The sequence below is a fragment of the Pteronotus mesoamericanus genome, unplaced genomic scaffold (assembly GCF_021234165.1).
Source record: "Pteronotus mesoamericanus isolate MK-2021 breed Mesoamerican mustached bat unplaced genomic scaffold, CSHL_Meso_final contig_105, whole genome shotgun sequence".
NCBI classification, from domain to species: Eukaryota; Metazoa; Chordata; class Mammalia; order Chiroptera; family Mormoopidae; genus Pteronotus; species Pteronotus mesoamericanus.
The window spans coordinates 15,721,738-15,740,845 of record NW_026555006.1 but is presented as its reverse complement, the minus strand read 5'-3'; the positions used below and the strand labels follow the sequence as shown (position 1 = coordinate 15,740,845).

General features: G+C 37.9%; 1 protein-coding gene across 1 annotated transcript in view; it reads right to left on the bottom strand.

The window, feature by feature from the left end:
- The window catches only part of SGIP1 (SH3GL interacting endocytic adaptor 1), a 197,708-nt gene that overhangs the window by 101,272 nt on the left and 77,328 nt on the right, over positions 1 to 19,108 (bottom strand). Inside the window, exons 2-9 of the mRNA XM_054574374.1 lie at positions 16,891 to 16,954; positions 10,858 to 10,882; positions 9,776 to 9,859; positions 7,897 to 7,964; positions 7,174 to 7,177; positions 3,949 to 4,005; positions 1,309 to 1,363; positions 427 to 602 (exon numbers count right to left, since the gene is read on the bottom strand). Coding sequence (XP_054430349.1) covers positions 427 to 602; positions 1,309 to 1,363; positions 3,949 to 4,005; positions 7,174 to 7,177; positions 7,897 to 7,964; positions 9,776 to 9,859; positions 10,858 to 10,882; positions 16,891 to 16,954 — 533 coding nt within the window. The remainder of the gene's footprint in view (positions 1 to 426; positions 603 to 1,308; positions 1,364 to 3,948; positions 4,006 to 7,173; positions 7,178 to 7,896; positions 7,965 to 9,775; positions 9,860 to 10,857; positions 10,883 to 16,890; positions 16,955 to 19,108) is intronic.

Genomic DNA, 19,108 nt, shown 5'->3' with positions numbered 1-19,108 from the left:
AGGAAAAGTAATTTACTTGGTTTTCTTCCCAGGAGTTTCTGTTATATCATAAAAATAGACACTAAGAGATGATTTTAAAAAACCATTGTTGGTAAATATGTAAACTTTATATTGTTTTTAATTGCTTAAGAACTAAGTCTAGATAATCTGGTGTTTTTTTCTTCTTTTGCAAATACTTTCAGGAAGGTAAGTAAAAAAAGAAACATGTTCCTATGCATTTTTACCATTTTGAAAAGCACAAAAAATGCAATATAAAATCAGCATAACTTTCTAAAGCTAGAATGAGCTGTTTAGGGTTTGCTGAGTTCATAAAATGGTGACCATATGCAGCCTTCAGTTAAGGAATTTCCTCTGTACTTAATGTACACGGGCAGAACACAGCTCTCTGTCCAGCCTCACCCAAGCTTGACATAAAAAGCCACTCACCACTGGTGACGGGGAAAGTGCAATGTTGCCTATCGATGCCTTCAGTTCATCTACAGTTGCAGCATTCTTAAGAATGTCTTTAGATTGCAATGGCTTAATCTTGATATTAAATTTCTTGTGTGATTCCTCTTCTTCTTCTGATTCACTTGAAGAATAAAAGTGCTTTCCTTTGGTAGGTAGAACACAGTTAAAGATACACAACTCTTTTTTTCTACTTTAAGGTAGTGATGAGTATAAGACAAGAGTGCACATAAAGGGAGCAAAAATATCCTTAAGATGGCAGAAAATCAAAGCAAAACAAACAAATAAAAGACTAAATCAGACAATGGTTAGAATTTATCCACCTTTCCTTGCAACATGATTAAGGATGGTGAATTTCAAGGGGCAATAGTTATAATGTCCTACATTTTTGCTGCAGTTGGACATTTAGTGTGTCACACTCTGTACACACACTGACAAGCCCTCTACGGAGAGAGTAAAATCATTCTAATGGATGATTTGCGATGAGTTTAAAGTGCTTCAGAGTGTGACCTGCTCTGCCCAGAGATGATTTGTGGGGAAAGCACAAGTAACAGCTATTTGCCAGTCATGATAAATGACACTGTCATGTCAGGCTTTAGCAGACAACCCAGTATCTGCAATTGGCACAATTGTTTTTCAGTGCATTTTTCTCTTTTTCCTTTCTCTCTGCTATGAATAGATCAAGGCCAAATGCCTGCTCATTAGTAATCAGGCTGTTCTCTGTGCTATTTATTCATTGCTAATATTATAGAACAGACTTGAGAAGCTTGAGTTATTTCAACATCTTTTTAAAACCTGAATTTATAATACTGTTTTATGAGGGGAAAAACATTAAAATACAAAAATACATAGAAAGGATATAGCCGGGTTCCTCAGGTCTGATGCTGTAGCCTTCTTCATCCAGTTCAGGTGAGTTCTAGGAAAATACAAGTGCACATAATACAATTATCATCTTAACATTAATCAAGGAATTATTCATTTTCCTTCTAGAGCATTCTACTTAAGGATTTAAACATGTCTCTTATTTTTGGAAGGATTTTAATTTTTTGAGGTATATGCTCAGCAGTATATGTTTAGATATTTTCTCAAGGATATTTGGGGAGTCTTACTACTGGGAAAACAAATTAGGGAGCAACAATGGTCAATGAAAGGAAACACTCAGAGAATTTATCCTGCATTTTCTGCAAGCAAAGGACCGTGATAAGCCACATGAAGGGATATGAAATGAAAATTATTTGTCCTTTGGAAAACTGAAATGTATTTTGGTAGGCAAAAAGAAAAAACAAAACAAAACAAAACAACACACAAGACATCAGTGATAGGAGTCTGAAGGAAGAGGAAATGAGTAAGGTTTGAAAGAATTGGGGCTCTGCATTGCCTTTTGGGACCGAGGGAGAGGACAGAAGGGACTCATTGTTGAGGAAGAGCCTATATTGAGACACCAAGGTAGAACTGACAGTATTATTCAGATGACATGACTGGAAAAGAAGCTGTACAGTGGAAAGCAATGGGAAATAAGACCATGGTGGCCAACATGCTGGGGGGGCACTTCAGACTTGATACAGCTACGGCAGCTTCTCAATTAAAGGAGGATATGCTGAAAGGAGCATCTTAAGGTGTTGAGGAAGTACACTTTAGATAAGGCTGGGCACAGGAGACAATGGAGAAATGAAAACGAATTCAACGTACTTGCATTATGCCAGTAAGACGTGCTAAGAATATAGACAGAGTTGTTGGTGGTAGGAAGGGATGAATCAAGAATATGTGGAAGGACAAATTGTTAGTTCTTGTTAACAGATCTAGCATAGGAGAAAAAGGAGAGGGAAGGTTCAATAAATCTCCAAGGTTTCTACCCTTAAATCCTGGGAGATTGCTGGTACTCCTGGCTGAACTAATTGTAACAACAGACAACTAACACTTTTAGGAAAAAGTTTGCATGATTAGAATTAGTTATCATGTTTTAGTTCTTATTGTAATCACTATGACTCACACTTACTTCACTGAACCTTCATAACTATCATATGTGGAGAGAATTATTCTATTCTCCAAGAAGGAAATTAAGAGAAATGAGATGCCATTTCTCAAGGAACCTATACAGCAAATGGCAGACCTAGTCCTTGAGCCCAGGTATTTGAGACAATACCTTACATGGAGGAAGGGGGGTGGTGGGAAGAAGATGAAGAAGAGTTCAAGGGTGGTCCTACTGAACATGAGGTAATAGGCCTGGCAGGTAGAACAGAGCTGGAAGGAGAGATTTTGAGTCACTGAAGCAATAAAAGTGCCATGACCATGGGGAGGGAAGAGGCCTGAAGGCATGGAAAAAGCCACCTTTTCTTTATTGTTTCCCTTTTGTCCTTCTTCAGTACTCAGTTTACTTTTTTCTTTTCAAATGCAAGTGTATTAAGGTCACTTCCCTACTAAAATCTTGTCCCTGGCTTCCCACTGCACTCAGAGTAAAGCCCAGTGCCTCGGGGCAGCCCCTGGTGGCTCCTGATCCTCCCTCGAGCCTCAGGCTTGAGATCCCGTTTTCTGATCCCCCTCAGCCACTAGGCCTTCTTCCCACTGTTAGCTTTCATCATTTGCATGTTGCAAGGTTATTAAGGTTATTTATTTATTTATTTTTAATTTATTTATTTTTTTCCCCATTTCAGGGTCCTTGTAAATACCATTCCCTCTGCCTGGAATTCTCTTCCCTCAAATGGTCAGCCAGGTAACCCTAGCTTATACTTGAGGGCTTCGCTTAAAGGTCATATCCTTCCTGAGGCCATCCCTGCTCTTACCCGCTCCCTGTCAAAAGCAAGATGATGCAATGTATTAAGAATAAAATCCTTCTTATTACTTAGAAGGGTTTATATCTAATGTATTAATAACAATAATAGCAATTCCTATGCAGCCTTATTAGTTTTTAGGACTAAACAAATTTGAGGAAAGTTATGTTTCAATTAAGCACTTACATGTTGACCAGGGACAGCAATGGAGTTTAGAATCTGTGTGCTAGATGTGGGGGTAGTAAGTACAGTAGTACTTGATGAGTAATTTGGTATTTTAATTAGCATTATTCTTGTATCCTCAGAGTATCACATTCATGAATATTTAAGAATCTTAGAATATTATAACAAGAGTCTTTCTAGGTAAAAGAATTCATTTTTAAAAATTGTCCTTTATTAGTACCTCATAGCTTCCCTTATAACATTATTTATGAGCAAATAATTAGTTAATTAAATCCCTGCAACAATGATACAAAATAATTACTGACTTAATTTTTGCTGGTCAGCAAAATAACTACCACAGAGCCACACACAGCTGATTTGTGGAGGGGCTAGGTCTTAAATCCATATCCAACAGCCTCTAATGCTTTTAACCTCTATACCATGTTCATCGTGCCAGGTACTTCCTGATGAGATGGTGTATTTCACTTATTTCTGTGTTCTAAATATAAGAATTCATCAATTCATTTTCAAGTTCTGAAATACATAATAATAAAAAAAACCTTATACTCACGTATCTTTCCCAATCAATTTCTGCATAAAATCCATTTGGCGCTCCATTGCTTTTCTTCTGTAATAAATTTGAAAATAAATTTAGAAGAGAAACATTTGAATGAAACATAAAAGGAATGAAGAACGCTTAACTCTTATCTTTATTTAGCAAGAGCTATCAAAATCCAGGACTAGAAAGACAAATTGGAGCAGCCTATTAAGCAACCACATTTGTGTAACTGAATGGTAAATTGAGTTGCTGTGATACCGCGTAACAGAGCTTACATACTTATTTCACAAAAGGCTGTAAGGATAGCTAAGGGTAGGATATTAACTACTAGCTGTTCAAATTTTATTCAATTACCAAAGAATTAGAAGCACCTACATTATAATCAAATTCCCTATACCTTCAGGGGATAAAACCAGATATATATATTTAAATGAAAACATTCTGACTTCCATGTTACTCTCATATACAAGTAGTTCCAACATATCCAAAGAGTATTCATCCAAGTTGTTAACTAAGCTTTTAGCTTTTCTAATACTGACTCAATTTTTTCCTAACCAACCCCTTGATAAATACAAAGGAAATCAGTTCCAAATTAGTTAAATCAGTTCTTAGGTATTAAAAATAGTGTAATACCCTGGATTCTCTTCAGATCATATAAATCTTTTTGCTTTTTAAAAATAGTGTTGATATTGTTTACAAGTGGTTTTTCTTAAACTATTAAAATAGAATCAAAGGATTAATCATGGATGTCTGTCATCCATGTGTCTTATGCTTGCATGAACACATATCATTGCAAGATGATTGGATATCAGCATTACTCTCTTTGGATTATCTTAAAGTTCTATTTTGTCCCCTAGTACAACCATGATATATGGCCACAGCGCTTGAGCAAGGATGTGGCCTCATCCAAAGGAAAATTACTAGGATTCTATACTTTTAAAAAAATTTTTTTAATTTATTTTTTTAAAGAGAGGAAAGGGGAAGGAAAAAAGAGAGAGAGAAACATCCATGTGCAAGAGAAACACGGATCGGTTGTCTCTTGCACTCCCCCAACTGGGGACCTGGCTCGCAACCCAGGCATGTGCCCTGACCAGGAATTGAACTGCAACCTTCTGGTTTGTGGGAGTATGCCCAGCCCACTGCCACGCCAGTCAGAGTGGATTCTCTACTTTTTGTGAGCAAAGGACAAAAACACAAGTTAAGTTGGTAATGTAGGGTTCATTCAACAGCATTCCAGTATTTAGCACATAGAGAGCAATGGTATGTCACTCAGCACTAGCAGATCTTGGAACAACACATATTAAATGGTGACACACAAGGCTTGAAGACAGGACCTCTAATTTTGCAATCATGAATGAAGGCTACTTGGACCACAATGTGAACAGCTAACACTCAATTTGACAACAGGTGGGAAAAGTAAACTTTTCATGTTTGCATATAGGGCCACTGGAAAACCAAGTTAGACATAGTGCAGTAACCATCATCACTGATTAATACTTACTGAATGTTGACTGAGCATTCTAAGAACCAACAATAGCTTAGTAAGGGTGGACAGTGTGTAAGGAACAGATACTATGTTCAAGCCCTCTTTCTTCCTTTTGTGCTACCACTGCTCTAGAATTTACAAACGCAAGAACTCTACCAATGTTTCCACAGACCAGAGCCCAGGAATGTAGGCCTTGCACCCCTTTTCCTTTTTTCCTGCTCCTGAAAAAGATTATGTTCTCAGACTACATCATTTTAACTTTTCCCAATAATTGCCTTCATTGAATTAGTGCTTCACTGATATTCTTTCTACTTTGAGCAAAGGTTGTTTTAACCACCTGCTACATCAACTTTGTACCTGTATAACCTATAAAGCTATTGTTGAGGAAATGGTCTATTAAATAATGTACCAGCTTAATAAAAAAATCTCTTCCATGGGGAATGGGCACGGTTCCTCTTTTCTTTTTGCCATATTTGATTTCTTTTTTAATTCCTACTTTACCAATTTGTTTGTGATGTCTTTGCAAAATTCTCCAAATCCTTCTTAGACAGTATATATAACAAATTTAACACACAGACTTAACTTATAATAATGGGAATCAAATGAAATAAGTTGATCCTAAAGAACTAAACTCATGAATTTTGTGATCAGTATAGTACTACTATTAATAGATCTTTTAGTCATTAAACAATTCCTCAATACAGAGGATTGTTATGTAAAAATCAAAAAGATTAGGTAACAGTAAATTACTGAGTTCAGAATTTTCAGTTCTATATTTTGCTTCTTTGATAATTTCATTTCTATAAACAATGCCCTTCAAAACCAAGATAGTTAATGTGTTTAGATTAACAAATGCATGTGTTTCTTTTCCTGACAACATAGATCCAATATTATGGGTAAAAAATTCCTGAATTTCCTGAATATTCTAGATCTGGGCTAAGTGAAAAAAATTTTCTTGTTTCCATGGAAACCAATGAAAGATAAAGATGAAGAAGCAAAACCTGTACATTTTTTTCTTTTAAAATAGGAACATTTTAAATACATATACTAACACTAACAAAATACATTCTTTTTAGCAGATAGGTATTCAAAACACACACACACACACACACACACACACACACAGCTTTATTAGAGAAAGTAGCAATTTGGCCTCATTTGCTAGTGAATTCTTACAAATATATTTGGTTTCACAGGTAGAAGTTATCATGTTAATGGCAGAGTCTGGCTGAAATTCTGGTAAGCCTCAAGAAAAAAACTGCTCCTGGTATAGCCACTTAAACAAGTGTAGCTCATAGTGGTAATAGTGAAGGTAATGGCTCTATTGATTTTCAATTGGAAAACTCTGAAGATGCAAGAAAGACGATAAGAGGGGAAATATTTAAAAACTAGGCTTAATAGTACAAGCAGCATTGGCTATTTATCAACGTTAATCAGTGATTTTTTTTCCCTTGGAGCTGGAGTTACATATTATTTTACATTTTTCTTTTGTGTATTTTCCAAAAGTTTATACTTTGCACAAGTAACTTTTATTACTTGAATATATGATTGTCACTTAAAGATAGCTGAGGCTCACAGCAGTGTTAATCTTGTATTAATAGGTATTTTACTTTGGTCAGGCTTATTATCTGTTCTCAGAGAAAATGATGGGCCAAATGAAGGGATGTAGTAATAATTAGGTTTAAGTATACATTCATCAAAGTTCTCAGTTTCCACTGGGAGTTTTCCTAGGTCAGCTCATGCCCACATACTGATCTGCAAGTGAGAAGTATTCAAGACACAGGATCTACTGCCTAAATATTATCTTTTTGCCACTGAGGTAGACTTGACTCACTTTGCAAATAATCCATTAGAATAGCACTGTCCAACAGCATTGTCTGAGAAGATGGAAATGTTCTATATGTGTGCTGTCCAATATGGCAGGTGGCTATGAAATACTTGAAATGTGGCAGTGTGACCGAGAAACTGAATTTTAAAGAGCCACATGTGGGCTGGCATATTGAACAAAATTGTTGCATAGCCCAAGCGGAGATCAGCATCCCTGACTCGACATCCTTTGCTCAAGCACACCATTTCCCACAAGCCAAGGTCCTGTCAAATTCCTCATGTTACTAAGATAATGCTTATCCTAACAGATGATTACTCAATTTGTATGGTTATGCTTATGTTAGAGCCAAAGATTTCTGGTTAATTTTTTAAAATATCTGTGTACCTTTCTTTTGTCTCAAAGGAAACACACATCTTTTATGCCTGATTACTCTTCAAAAATATATTCAGACATCATAGAGTCTACATAGTTAATTTAAAAATTGGCCCCAGGTGTTCAAAAGTAACTTAGAAATCACTAAAAAAGACTCTTCTTAAGTGGAGAAAATAAATGCTACTTTTTTTCAAGTTTCAAATTGGGATTTTACTCACTGTTTCTATATAGCCCCTTGGAAATTTTAAACTAAAATCTGTTTCCTTATTGAAACTTTTTTTTTCCTCCTTCACATGCACACTCTGCTTTGTTACTGTAGGGTGGTTCATGTGGGCTGGATTGCTGGAATTGATTGTTTTCATGTAGAAAAAGTTGTTTTGTTTGTTCTTCAAGACACATATAAAGAATCATGTGGTATCAGCATCATAGAAGAAACAATTTCTAGGCCAAATTGTAGGGCTTACCAATGTTGGCAGGGTTCTTTAAACAAAGAGTGGACTTTGGGGCCATAATGAGGCTCTATTCAGCAGGCCAGTGTAGCTAGGTCAGGAGAAGAAAGGAGGAGGAAGATACATCCCAGGCCATGGGGGTTACGTGGATCTAGTCCTTATTCAGCCAGCACTTAATTTATAGGAAAAGAACAGATACCAGGACACAGTAAGACTGAATAAAAATGGTTGTATTTCTAATCAAAGTATGAAAGGCCTAGCTCTACCATATTTTACCCTAGATCAAGGCCTTACTGAGGGTCATTAATACATGTAACACACCCAGTTGACAGTTCCAAACCTGAGCCCTTCTCTGCATACCTGCTCAGGATGAACAGAGATGATGCCCTGAGTCTATGTGTAGATGAAAATCTGATCTGCTTAGGAAAAAGTTAAAGTGTACCCTGCATGATTAGAGTTTGTCTCTGGGTTCCAGTACATTGTAACGCCAGCCGTCTGAACTCTCAAACACCATGACAGACAGTTCCACGCAGGACAGGTAACTTCAGCCCTGTGGGGAGCAAGGCAAGCTCACCTTCACACACGAAACCCTGCCACGAAAACTCTGTAGACAAAACTGCAAAAGTATTGTCACCAGAGGTGGGCTTTACGGGATTTAGAGAAACTGAAATAAGCTTAAGTACATTAAACCTATTGTGTAGCTCTGTTGACGAAGTCATTTATACGCATTAACTGAGTGCACTTCCACCAATAGTTTATAGAACTACCTCAGTGAAACCATAAATTTCAACTTCATACATCCAAAAGACAATAATTTGGAAGCTAGCCACATAAAAATAGAGCAGGTCCACAGACCCAATGTTTTAAAGTAATCAATCTGAATTTGAAAGAAAATCAGGTTCAGGCCTCTAAGGACTAAATGCAAGCAGCGACTTGGACCCCTCTGGCACTTGTATAATAAGGAGTTTTCAAATTTGGTGACCACAGTAAGTGGGTAAAACCTGGGGAACATTTCCAAATAGTAAACCTAGCAGCTGGATAATAATTTCCAATTACCTATGAAGCTGCACATCCTGCTTCAGAAAACAAGTATTTATTTTGAATGTAGCTCTTTTTTTTCCCCCCCAAATGGGTTTCCATTCTTTCCTGAGAAATCAAAATGAAATAATCCGCCTTTCCTAATAATCATGACCAGGGTTATTTACGGTATTTCCAATTGAGAAACAAAGAGGTTACGAGCACTAATAACTAACTTTATATGACTTGGAATGGGGGTGGTAGAGGAGAACTTGGGGAATGCCAGTACAAAGCCCTGAGATAGAGTGGGCAAGTCGGCAGAATCACGGCGAGGCTCATCAAGGCAGCGTGTACTCACTCCATGCCAGCAATGTACCAGGCACAAAGGCGCGTAGCTACCAGAGATTTAAACTGGTGGTCCCTAGAAGAGCAGAGAACACTGAGGTGGTAATGGGGCCTCACAGACAATGAGCGGGTGGGTGGGAGAGGCTTCAGAAAAAGGGAAAAGGACAGGACTAAGGGTGGCCGAGGGAAAGAAGCAAGAAACAGCAATCCAGCCTGGGAGCAGCAGGGAGAGAAAGCAGAGAATAGCTAACAGAGCCTTGTGGAGGTCAGAATGGAGGGGACAAGAGACCCAGGGAGGGCACCCAGACGGAAGCAAAGAGAAGACACAGAAGCAGAGAGTACCTGAGACAGAGTTAACGAGAGGGCTCTGAGCCAGAAGCAAGAGGTGAGGAGAAGCTGAGTCTTCTGGGTCTTTTTTTTCCCCTGCTGAATAGAGCCTTGATTATAGTGTTACCCAATGTCTGGTAAACTTCACTCTATTTTCTTAACATTTCATGGCAAGAACTACATGAATGCAACAGGCACCCCAAAGCTAGGAACCTTGAGTCAAGTGTGGGAGAAAACCTCCTGCTATAGCTGCAATTAACACCCCAATGTAGGTAAAATATTATAAAGGGTGATTTTTCAAAAAATATTTTTAACCACCAGGTTTATTTTAGTTCCCACTCCAGCCCAATGAGCCTAATATGAGTCCTTTTTATTTTTTTCACTAACAGCTGTTCTTTTGAACCTTCTGAATAGGCATCTGATTTAGATCTGAAGGGAGTCATTTTAGAAGTGGGTGCAGACTCCCCATAAGCACAACTCGGGTAAATCTGAGCCAAGGCACCATAGATTTCTTTAAAAATCAAGAAATCTGGGGACCAGCAAGGAGTCAGAATTACTGTTAAATCTAAACCCAGTGGACATCCTTTCCTTCTTCAGGCTGTAAATTCAGGCATAAGTGGTTTCAAGACCATTCCCTACTTGTGAATTTAATATAGAAATGTATCTGCAGCTCAACTAGGAAAGGGGAAAAGCTTCTTTCAATTTTATTGGATCTCAGCTCCATTATGACTTTGCGGCCTCTGTTAGAGAAAAACATTCTCACATAATGAGCTTTTATATCATTAAATTGGAAATGAAATAACAGTCGATGGTAGCAGCCCCTGCAAGAACTGCCTGGTCTTTGACCCACCATATTGATGACTAGTTTGCTTGTCTAATCTGGGGCAGGGTTTTAGGTGAATGCCATAAATAAGTTCACCATGACCAAGACTGCATTTATGTCCCATGTGATTACTACGGAAAATTATAACAATGAGAGGTCTGAAAAGTCATTTAAGCTATTTTTCCCTTCAGAAAAAAAAATGGGGCTTTAAGAAATTTAACCAATGCATATAATAAAGTGCAAACCTACTGAAAATGATCATTTAAATACTTACAATTCCATCTCTATCCGGTGAACCTCTGTAACAAAAAGAAATTTGTAGCTATTAGGAAAATGGATCATTCTTGCTATATACACCAAAGTATTTTAATAAGAAGAAACATTAAGTACCTTCCTCCCCTTTCCTGCATTCTCACCCCAGTAAACCTGTCTAATGCCAACTAAATCAAAACAAATTGCTCTAGTGGTATTTGAGTGTGGGGTGTGGGTATGTGTGTGCAGGAGGGAGACTCATTAAAACGTGGAGTCCACAAGACACAAATTGCTGGAGCAGTGTTTGGGTTCCCTTTTGAGAGCAGATCTCAGTGAGTGTCTGTCCCAGTCTAGATGGCTCCATTTAAAACTACTGCCGGGAACGTAAACCAATGTGCTCTCTCTCATCTTCTCCCCTGTGAGTGGTCTTGAATTTCCCCCATGAGAAGGAACTTCTGTGGTACTGTTGAACTTACTTTGAGAATCTATATTTTCTTTCATATTTCTCTATTTACTGTTCCTGTGATTATAGGAACATAGGAAACGGAGGGCAATGTTTCCAAAGGGCTCACTTACCCACGGCGGCCCTACGCTCTAGGTGTTTAGGAGTAAGGGTTTTAGAATGGGATGAATCTCAGTGTCTGGACTCCAGCACTTATCAGTTCTGTGACCTGGAACACACTACCTAACCTCTGTAAGCCAATTTAAATAAAATAACGTATATCTATAAAGGACCGATAATAGTTCCTGACACACAGTAAGTACTCAAAAATGTTGGCTATCACTGTTTTTCTTCCATGATGTCTCTTCAATAAGAACACAAAAGTGTCCACCTGCAGCCACATTAGACTTTGTAGCAACAGAGGAAGGTTATCATTATTGTTATTTTGAAAAAAATGAACTGGAGGAGCCAGAGGAAGGGAGGACCAAGAAGGTGGATGGTGAAAAATTGAGGAGTTTGGTGTGGTTGGAATTGTTCTGTAGGAGGTAGGACCAGGTCATGAAATTACTTATGGCTTCAAAGGGTGGGGCAGAGAGAAAAACACAGAGAGTTAGTGGGACAGCTGTCGGGTTTCAGGCTGTGGCTCCCTTTCCCCATCAATAACCCCTTCTAAATTAGCAGAATATTTTTACTTCGGTTACAAAACACTTAGTGGAGGTGCATGGTTTTTCATAACCAGTTCTATGTCCATGTGGATGAAGGGGCTAGAATCAGAGAGGGTGCTGATATTGAAAGATCATGGGGGTTGACAGAGATCTTAGGGTCTTCTGACATTCCCTGGCTATGGGAATTAGTTGGTTTAAAGAAATTTCATCTAAACAGAAGAATAGGAAGGGTCTTAGCTGATAAAAGTTATAATTCATTGAACAAATAGTGAGTGCCTATAATAGGCCAGGCACTAGGCTAGGATCTGGGGATAAAAATAATGAAGACATGCACATGATAGAGAGAGGATGAGAGAGGCAAGGAAACCCAGTGAGTTATCATGGCCACAATAAGCTCAGGTTCGTAGGAAAGCAGAGGGGAAAGTTACCAACTCACACTCATCAAAAACAACTTTTCAGAATTATTGGGTTGGCCATAAAATCCGTTTAGTGTTTTCTGTAAAATAAAAGACACATTTTTCATTTTCACCAATAACTTTGTTGATTTGGACATTTCGAGTATGTTGGCTACTCCCATGTGGTGGAACATTGATTGTTCTCAGTTAATATCTCGATTTGATCGCTTTCAACTTCAACTGGTCTACGGGACCATGGAGCATCATCCAGCAAGAAATCTCCAGCACAAAACTTCACAAACCACTTTTGACACATTTGATCAGTCATAACACCTTCTCCATACACTGCACAAATCTTTTTTGCATTTCAGTTGCATTTTACCATTCTTGAAATAATAAAGAATAATAAGCTGAAAATGTAAATTTTCTTCCATCTTCAATATTAAAATGGCTACACAGAAATTCACCTATTTTGATAAGTTTTTTGTAAATGCACATTTATATGACAGCTGTCACAATACAATCTAACAAAATTGTTTCAAATAAAGTTAAAGACAACTAGGTGTTACTAGAGCTATCTTACAGAAAAAACCAAATGAACTTTTTGGCCAACCCAATATATACTGCAAAAGTGAGCATTTCTTCCTAGACATTTAGCTTCTGCTAAAGGAATTGAGAAAGAGGTAATTGTATCAACTTTTGCATAGGATCAATTTAGAGGCACCGAAACTTGTACGATGTCTTGGCGGGCAGCGAGCTATAGGTGTGGACAAGACAAGTCTCGGGAGATAGACCTGGCTGTAGTGTTGCTCACTCTTGGTCCAGATACAAGGGCATATCAGGAGGGGGTCTTACATGAGAGGCCACTTGATCTCATGCATATTGCCGCTGTAAGGATAGCATTTTGAAAATTTTACATCATAAAAACTGTAATTGTATACAGCAGCCCTGGGATCCTCTTCTGATCCTTTGTCTTAACTATTGATGGAAATGGGGCTGGTGCCTGCTAGTGTGGTGGCAGTAAGCCTGGCAGGTAAGAGCACTGGCTCTGGTGCCAGACACCTGGGTTCAGTCAGCCTAGATCTCTTAGCTGCATAATCTTGGGCAAGTCACTTCATCCCTTTGTGTCTCAGGTTTCCTCATCTATAAAATGGCCATGATAATAGCATATACATATACCCCATAGGACAATTAGAGGATTCAATGAGTTTATGTAAGTGAAGAACCTTCAATAGTGTCTAGAAGATAGTAAATACTCATGAAATGTCATCTAGAATAAGATTGCTATATAATATAATCTAGGATGGGGAGTAGAGATTTTAGCAGCATCAGACACTTGGGCATGTGTTTGCAATTCACTTCATAACCCTTCTTATGAAATTTCATATTTTATTTTTAAATGATTGTAAAAAATTTAATAGCAGACCCATTATATTTAGTGACTTCTATATTAAAATCAATCATCTACTATGGGCCCTTTGCCTCTGTTTTAAAAAGTGCCAGTTATCCTATTGCAACTACTGCCTTATCTCTTGTTACTCTCCTGTTGGCCTTGATTATAGTTTTGCCCATCTACTCTTTTTCTTCTGGGTGAGGAAGGCCTAGGCACTTGATTCTGGGCTAGAATATTGGTTTCACGTCTTATTTTCTGGGTAGCCTTCAGCAAATTACTTAATCCCTTTTGGCATTGATTTCTCATCTCTACAACTGAGATATGATTCCTAACCTTATTGAATTACTGTGAGATTAAGAGGAATATCAGCACATACAATTTACCCTGCACAGGGCCTTCCACTTAGCATGGGCTCTTTCCTTTCCTCTCTCTTCCAGGCACTGTAATGATGATTAAATCAGGAAGCTCTGGTTCTAACCCTACTCTGTATCTAAGGAGCTTCGATTGGCTGCGGTTGGGGCTGGCGGTACCCCAGCAGGTGGCTTGGCGACCCTGAGGGGGTTGCAACAGCTCTGAAAACAGTTTGCATCAACAATGTTTCAATGACGGCAGACTAACATTACCTTAAGCTGAAGGGATAGCAAATTCCCAGAGCATTTTCCAGCCTTTTGCAAGAATGATATATGACCCAATTAGAGATCAGGGGCTCATGAAAAGCAAAGGCTTAAAGTGTTGGTCCTTTGACTATTGCTGCTAGTGGAACCAATTTATAGCTCACTTGCTATCATGTAAGAGTTCTGGGGTGCTCTCATGATAAGTCAGAGGCACGCTTGGGATTCTACAGCAAATGTCTCATTAGAATACTTCAGAGAGAGATTGGGCATCTACCCAAAGCCATGAGGAAAAATTCCTTATTTTCATACCTTTAGAAATGGTAATGGAAGAGCAGCACTTTGGCCTCATACAAATTAGCTTGCCCTGCTCTGGGGAGGCTGTTTGACCTCTTTTCTCTTTTTAAGGGAACATTTTTTTGTTTTTAATTTTCTTCACACACTAGAGATTATATGGTCAGTTACAGACACTGTTTTCAAAGAAAAATAGATTTGGTTTCTGCTACTGTTCTCCTGAGATGTGTCTAATGATGTCCCACACAACCCATGGCACATTGTAGGTGACAGAAGATGTTGCTGACAGACCGACTGGTACAGTGTCTGGCTCTGATGGGAAAATAGGTTTTATCTAGTGTAAACTGAGGCCAAGTAAGGAAGAGTGTACTCGCAAGGCTGTGGGAATGTTGGCAATGCTGGAAGCAGAGCCGGTCTTCAGACTCCCGTGAAAGAACCAACACTTGTTCTGGGCGTTGTTTAGAGAATGGCAACTTCTTTTGAAAGAATAGTAATTATGTTGTCCTTAAAAAATAAATTCTTAATTCGATTGTTTAGAAAAACAAGACTAGAGTAAATGTGATTTCCATGAGATAATTTTTTCACTAAAAGAAAAAGCACAAAGGAAATGCAAGAACAGGTGACTTAATATTTCATCTCTAGATTAAAAAAAAAAAGCTTTTATTTTCCCCAATCCTTTACACTCTGGCTTAAAAACCTTCGAGGTTTCAAGGTTGCTGCCTACAGAAGGAAGCCCTGGCACTTTCTATCTGGCTCTGATCTGCTTTCCAGACTTGCCTCCAATTATCACCTCTACCGATAGCTGACAGGTAAGCAAGCTGCTCTATTTATTTTGCTCTACATACCATTTGGCTTTTCTACCTCTCTGCTTTGGTTGTGGTTGCTTTTGCATGAAATTCCGGTTCTTATCAGGAAAGTCAAACTCAAAGCTCCCTCCTCCCTGAAACTTCACTGATGATCTGTCCAAATGTGAGCTTTCCACCTTCAAATTCCCATGAATTCCATTTTTAATTGCTCGTAAGGAACTTACCACATCTTAATTAGTATTAGTCCTATTAAGAGTAGTAGTTGGTGCCATTTACTGAGCATTTACTAAGTACTACAACTGAGGTTGTACCATACTAGTCATTTCAAATGTTATCTCATTTTGTTATATGACAGATATTTCAGTTTGTCTGAGAGATATTTTACCCCATGAATTATAAAGTTTTAGAGGACATGGACACAGGGCAATGCTCATTATCCTGTGATAAAATTTATGCATGATAAAAATATAAAGAAAGAAAAACTAAGGGTGGTAAATAAATATAATGTTCTTTATTTTCAGCTGTGCCCAAACAAATATTGATTTTCCCATTTTCTAACTTTCTGTCATGGATTCTAGCCAAATGATGGGTTTAATGCCTCATTATTCTAATATACAGCAAACCCAAGAGCTCTTCAGTTTTCCATGGCCACCCACCAGCTGCAGGCGAGTAGTGGGGCTCTCCTTCCACTGGTCTTAGGCTGGAATCCTGAGATCCTGGCCATCTGACTTCCCGCGTGTAAGTTACCTGCCTGGCTCAGAAAGGCACCTGAGATTGTGTGTCTGAGCTAAATACTCTGAAGAAGAACTTACGATGGTCAAATAAATGCAATAAAACTATTGCATCACTGGACATTTTCAAGATGAGTTTTTCAGTGTCTGTGGGCAACTGATTATCTTGGGTGTGATCATTTAAACATGTAAAAGTATCCACAGGGTTGTTTCTGGCACTGGTTTCTTATTTGCAGCCAAATAGCCTATCATTTCTGCGAATTCTGTTGGTTGATTTACAGTTTTGCTTGTACAAAATCTTGGTATCTCAAGCAAAAGCTTTGGAATGTTATCAAGACTAATATCTGTTTCTGGCTAGGCCTGATCTACCTAAACAGGTATCTTCCTTTCAGTTACTCGGGGCAACCCTAGAAGTGGAAATGACTACTTGTAGTCTCCACAGAAGTTACAATAACACTTCCTGCCTTCCAGGACTTCTGGAAAGTCTGGCTATCAGGTTATAAAATAATAAGATGATGAAAAACTGAACATGCAATCAAAAGTTTTTATCTTTGTAGCATAAGTCTAAGAACTGTTTATGCTGAACAGCTACAGTTTACCCAGAAACAGAATGCTCCACTTTATCCAAGAAAACTCTGTGTACTCTAAACATGAAAATGACAACAGCATGTTTTCTGCAAATAGCTTCTTTGAGGAGGCAAACTCTTAAAGTACTTACGTAGAATCAGTGTCTTTTTCTTTCTTTCGTATTCCAAAGGCCTTCCTTGTACGTTTTTTCAATCCTGTGGGAAAACAACGAAGGGTCAAAGAATTCTATTTTCTATTTGAATGTTCTTGGCAATGTTCATATGAACATATTTTTTTAAGTTGTAACACATCCCTTAAACTTGAATGTTCTAAAGCAGTGAAAGTTTCTTCAATCAGAAGTACATGTTTATATATGTATGTGCATATGATTCACTATTATATTTTTCAACAGATGTCTATCAGAGATTTGGCACTGTATGTTCTTAGTACCATAAGCAACATAAGAATATAAAAGAATGAAAAGCAGATCAGGGCATGGTATAGAAAAGATCACAAACTTTTCTTAGAATGTTGTTATTCACTACCCAAATGGGTCCTGCCAAGAAACCAAATTACAAATTTAGAAGAATAGCAATTTCCAGGTTAGACATATTCTTGGGATGGGTAATTCTGACACTGATTATGTAAACCATACCAAGAGAGCTACAGTGCCTGCCCCATCTTTGTATCCCATATTCCCATCTCATCTTTTTCTATTTCTTCAATTCTGTGTCTAGACTGAATTATTAGCCATTCTTTGAAGATACCCCAAAATCTAGCATCACTTTCTTCCTTATCCTTGCCTCTAGTCGAAACATTTTTCCTATTTTGTTTCTATTTAGAATTTTAATTCATCCTTCAAGGCCTAGCCAAATGTCACCTCCCCAGAGAGGATGTCTCAGTCCTAAAGGTGTAAGAAACTGACTATCCTGTGTTTCCCCAAAGTGTTGCTCTTATATGTATTATAAAATGTCAAACTGTCCCACTTAATAATTCCTGTGTCAGTTTCCCTGATAGGCTATCAGCCTTTCTATGACAGAGGTCAAGGATCCTACATTTGTATGTCCCCCACTCCTAATACAAGTACCAGATAATTATTGATTTAAAATCTCTTCCAGGAAGCATCATTCAGGCAGTGTTGGGGTAAGGAGGCTCCTTTCTTCCATCCAGGACAAACACATCCAGTCTCGATTTTTCCATTCTTATCGTGTCAAGGCTCTGTTTGAGATTCCCATTTCCAGCGTGTTCCATAGTTACCTCTGTGACTTACGTTTCTTATGTTAATGAGTATTATTCAAACATGCCAAATGCCTATATATTCAAAACTTAATTTTTTTTTCTGGTGATTTGGAAAGACTTCTTGACAAATTACAGTGGAAAAGTCACTGACTTTCAGGGATTGTTTGGCACTACCAGGTGGAACAAAGGGGAAAACATTGACAGAATGAGCGATTTGATGACACTTTCCTTCAAAACATGTGAGTCAGCCCAAACTGCTCAGATTATCTGAGTCATTCATTATTTGGCTTTTCGGGTACTACTCAAATATATTCTCCAAAATGCCTCTGTTCTGTCTAATTTTGTATTTTCATAGTCATTTTATATAAAATATTTAGGTCTTTAAAATGTCAATGTTTGTTTAAAAGAAAAACTCCCACATAAAAACTATTTTTCATTTCTCTCCACAGGAGGGATTTATAGAAAAATAAAGTTATTGACATTTAAAAGCTACTCACCCACAATATTTAGGAACATCTTCCCTCCCGTCATTTTTAACTTTGATCGTTAAAAACTTTCTTCCTTCTCATTTCTAATTGCCTTATCTCCTTACAGGGACAAAATATCAGTTACAATTATCATTTTTTCTTTCAATTTTCCTTGACTTTTGAGTCTCTTAATTGGTTTTTTTCATGCTTCCAATTTAGCTTTGGGTTCACAGTAAATACTTATATTCACCAATCACTAATGGCTTTTATGGGGCCAAAAAACAAATGTTATTATCATATGTTTTCAAAACGCTTTATTTTCTATAACTTTATCATGATTAAGAAATAGAATGCTCTATCAAACAGATCAGAAAGTACATGCGAATTCCAGTAATTCTGGTATTAAATTAGTAACAAAGCAAGCAATAGTAGTTTTCCATAGACGGTCCTGTTTTTGACCACCAAATTGGACAATAGCCAATATGAACTAGGTCATGAACGTCACGAGTTGTCCATTTTCCAGTGAAAAGCGCACTGGATAGGGATCCAGGACACATAGAGTCCATTCCCAGGATCATTTCTAATTGTGTAGCTCAATACAAGTTACATTCTTTTTGCATTTTGATCTCTCCATCTACAACAAGTCAGCCAGTAATAAAGGAT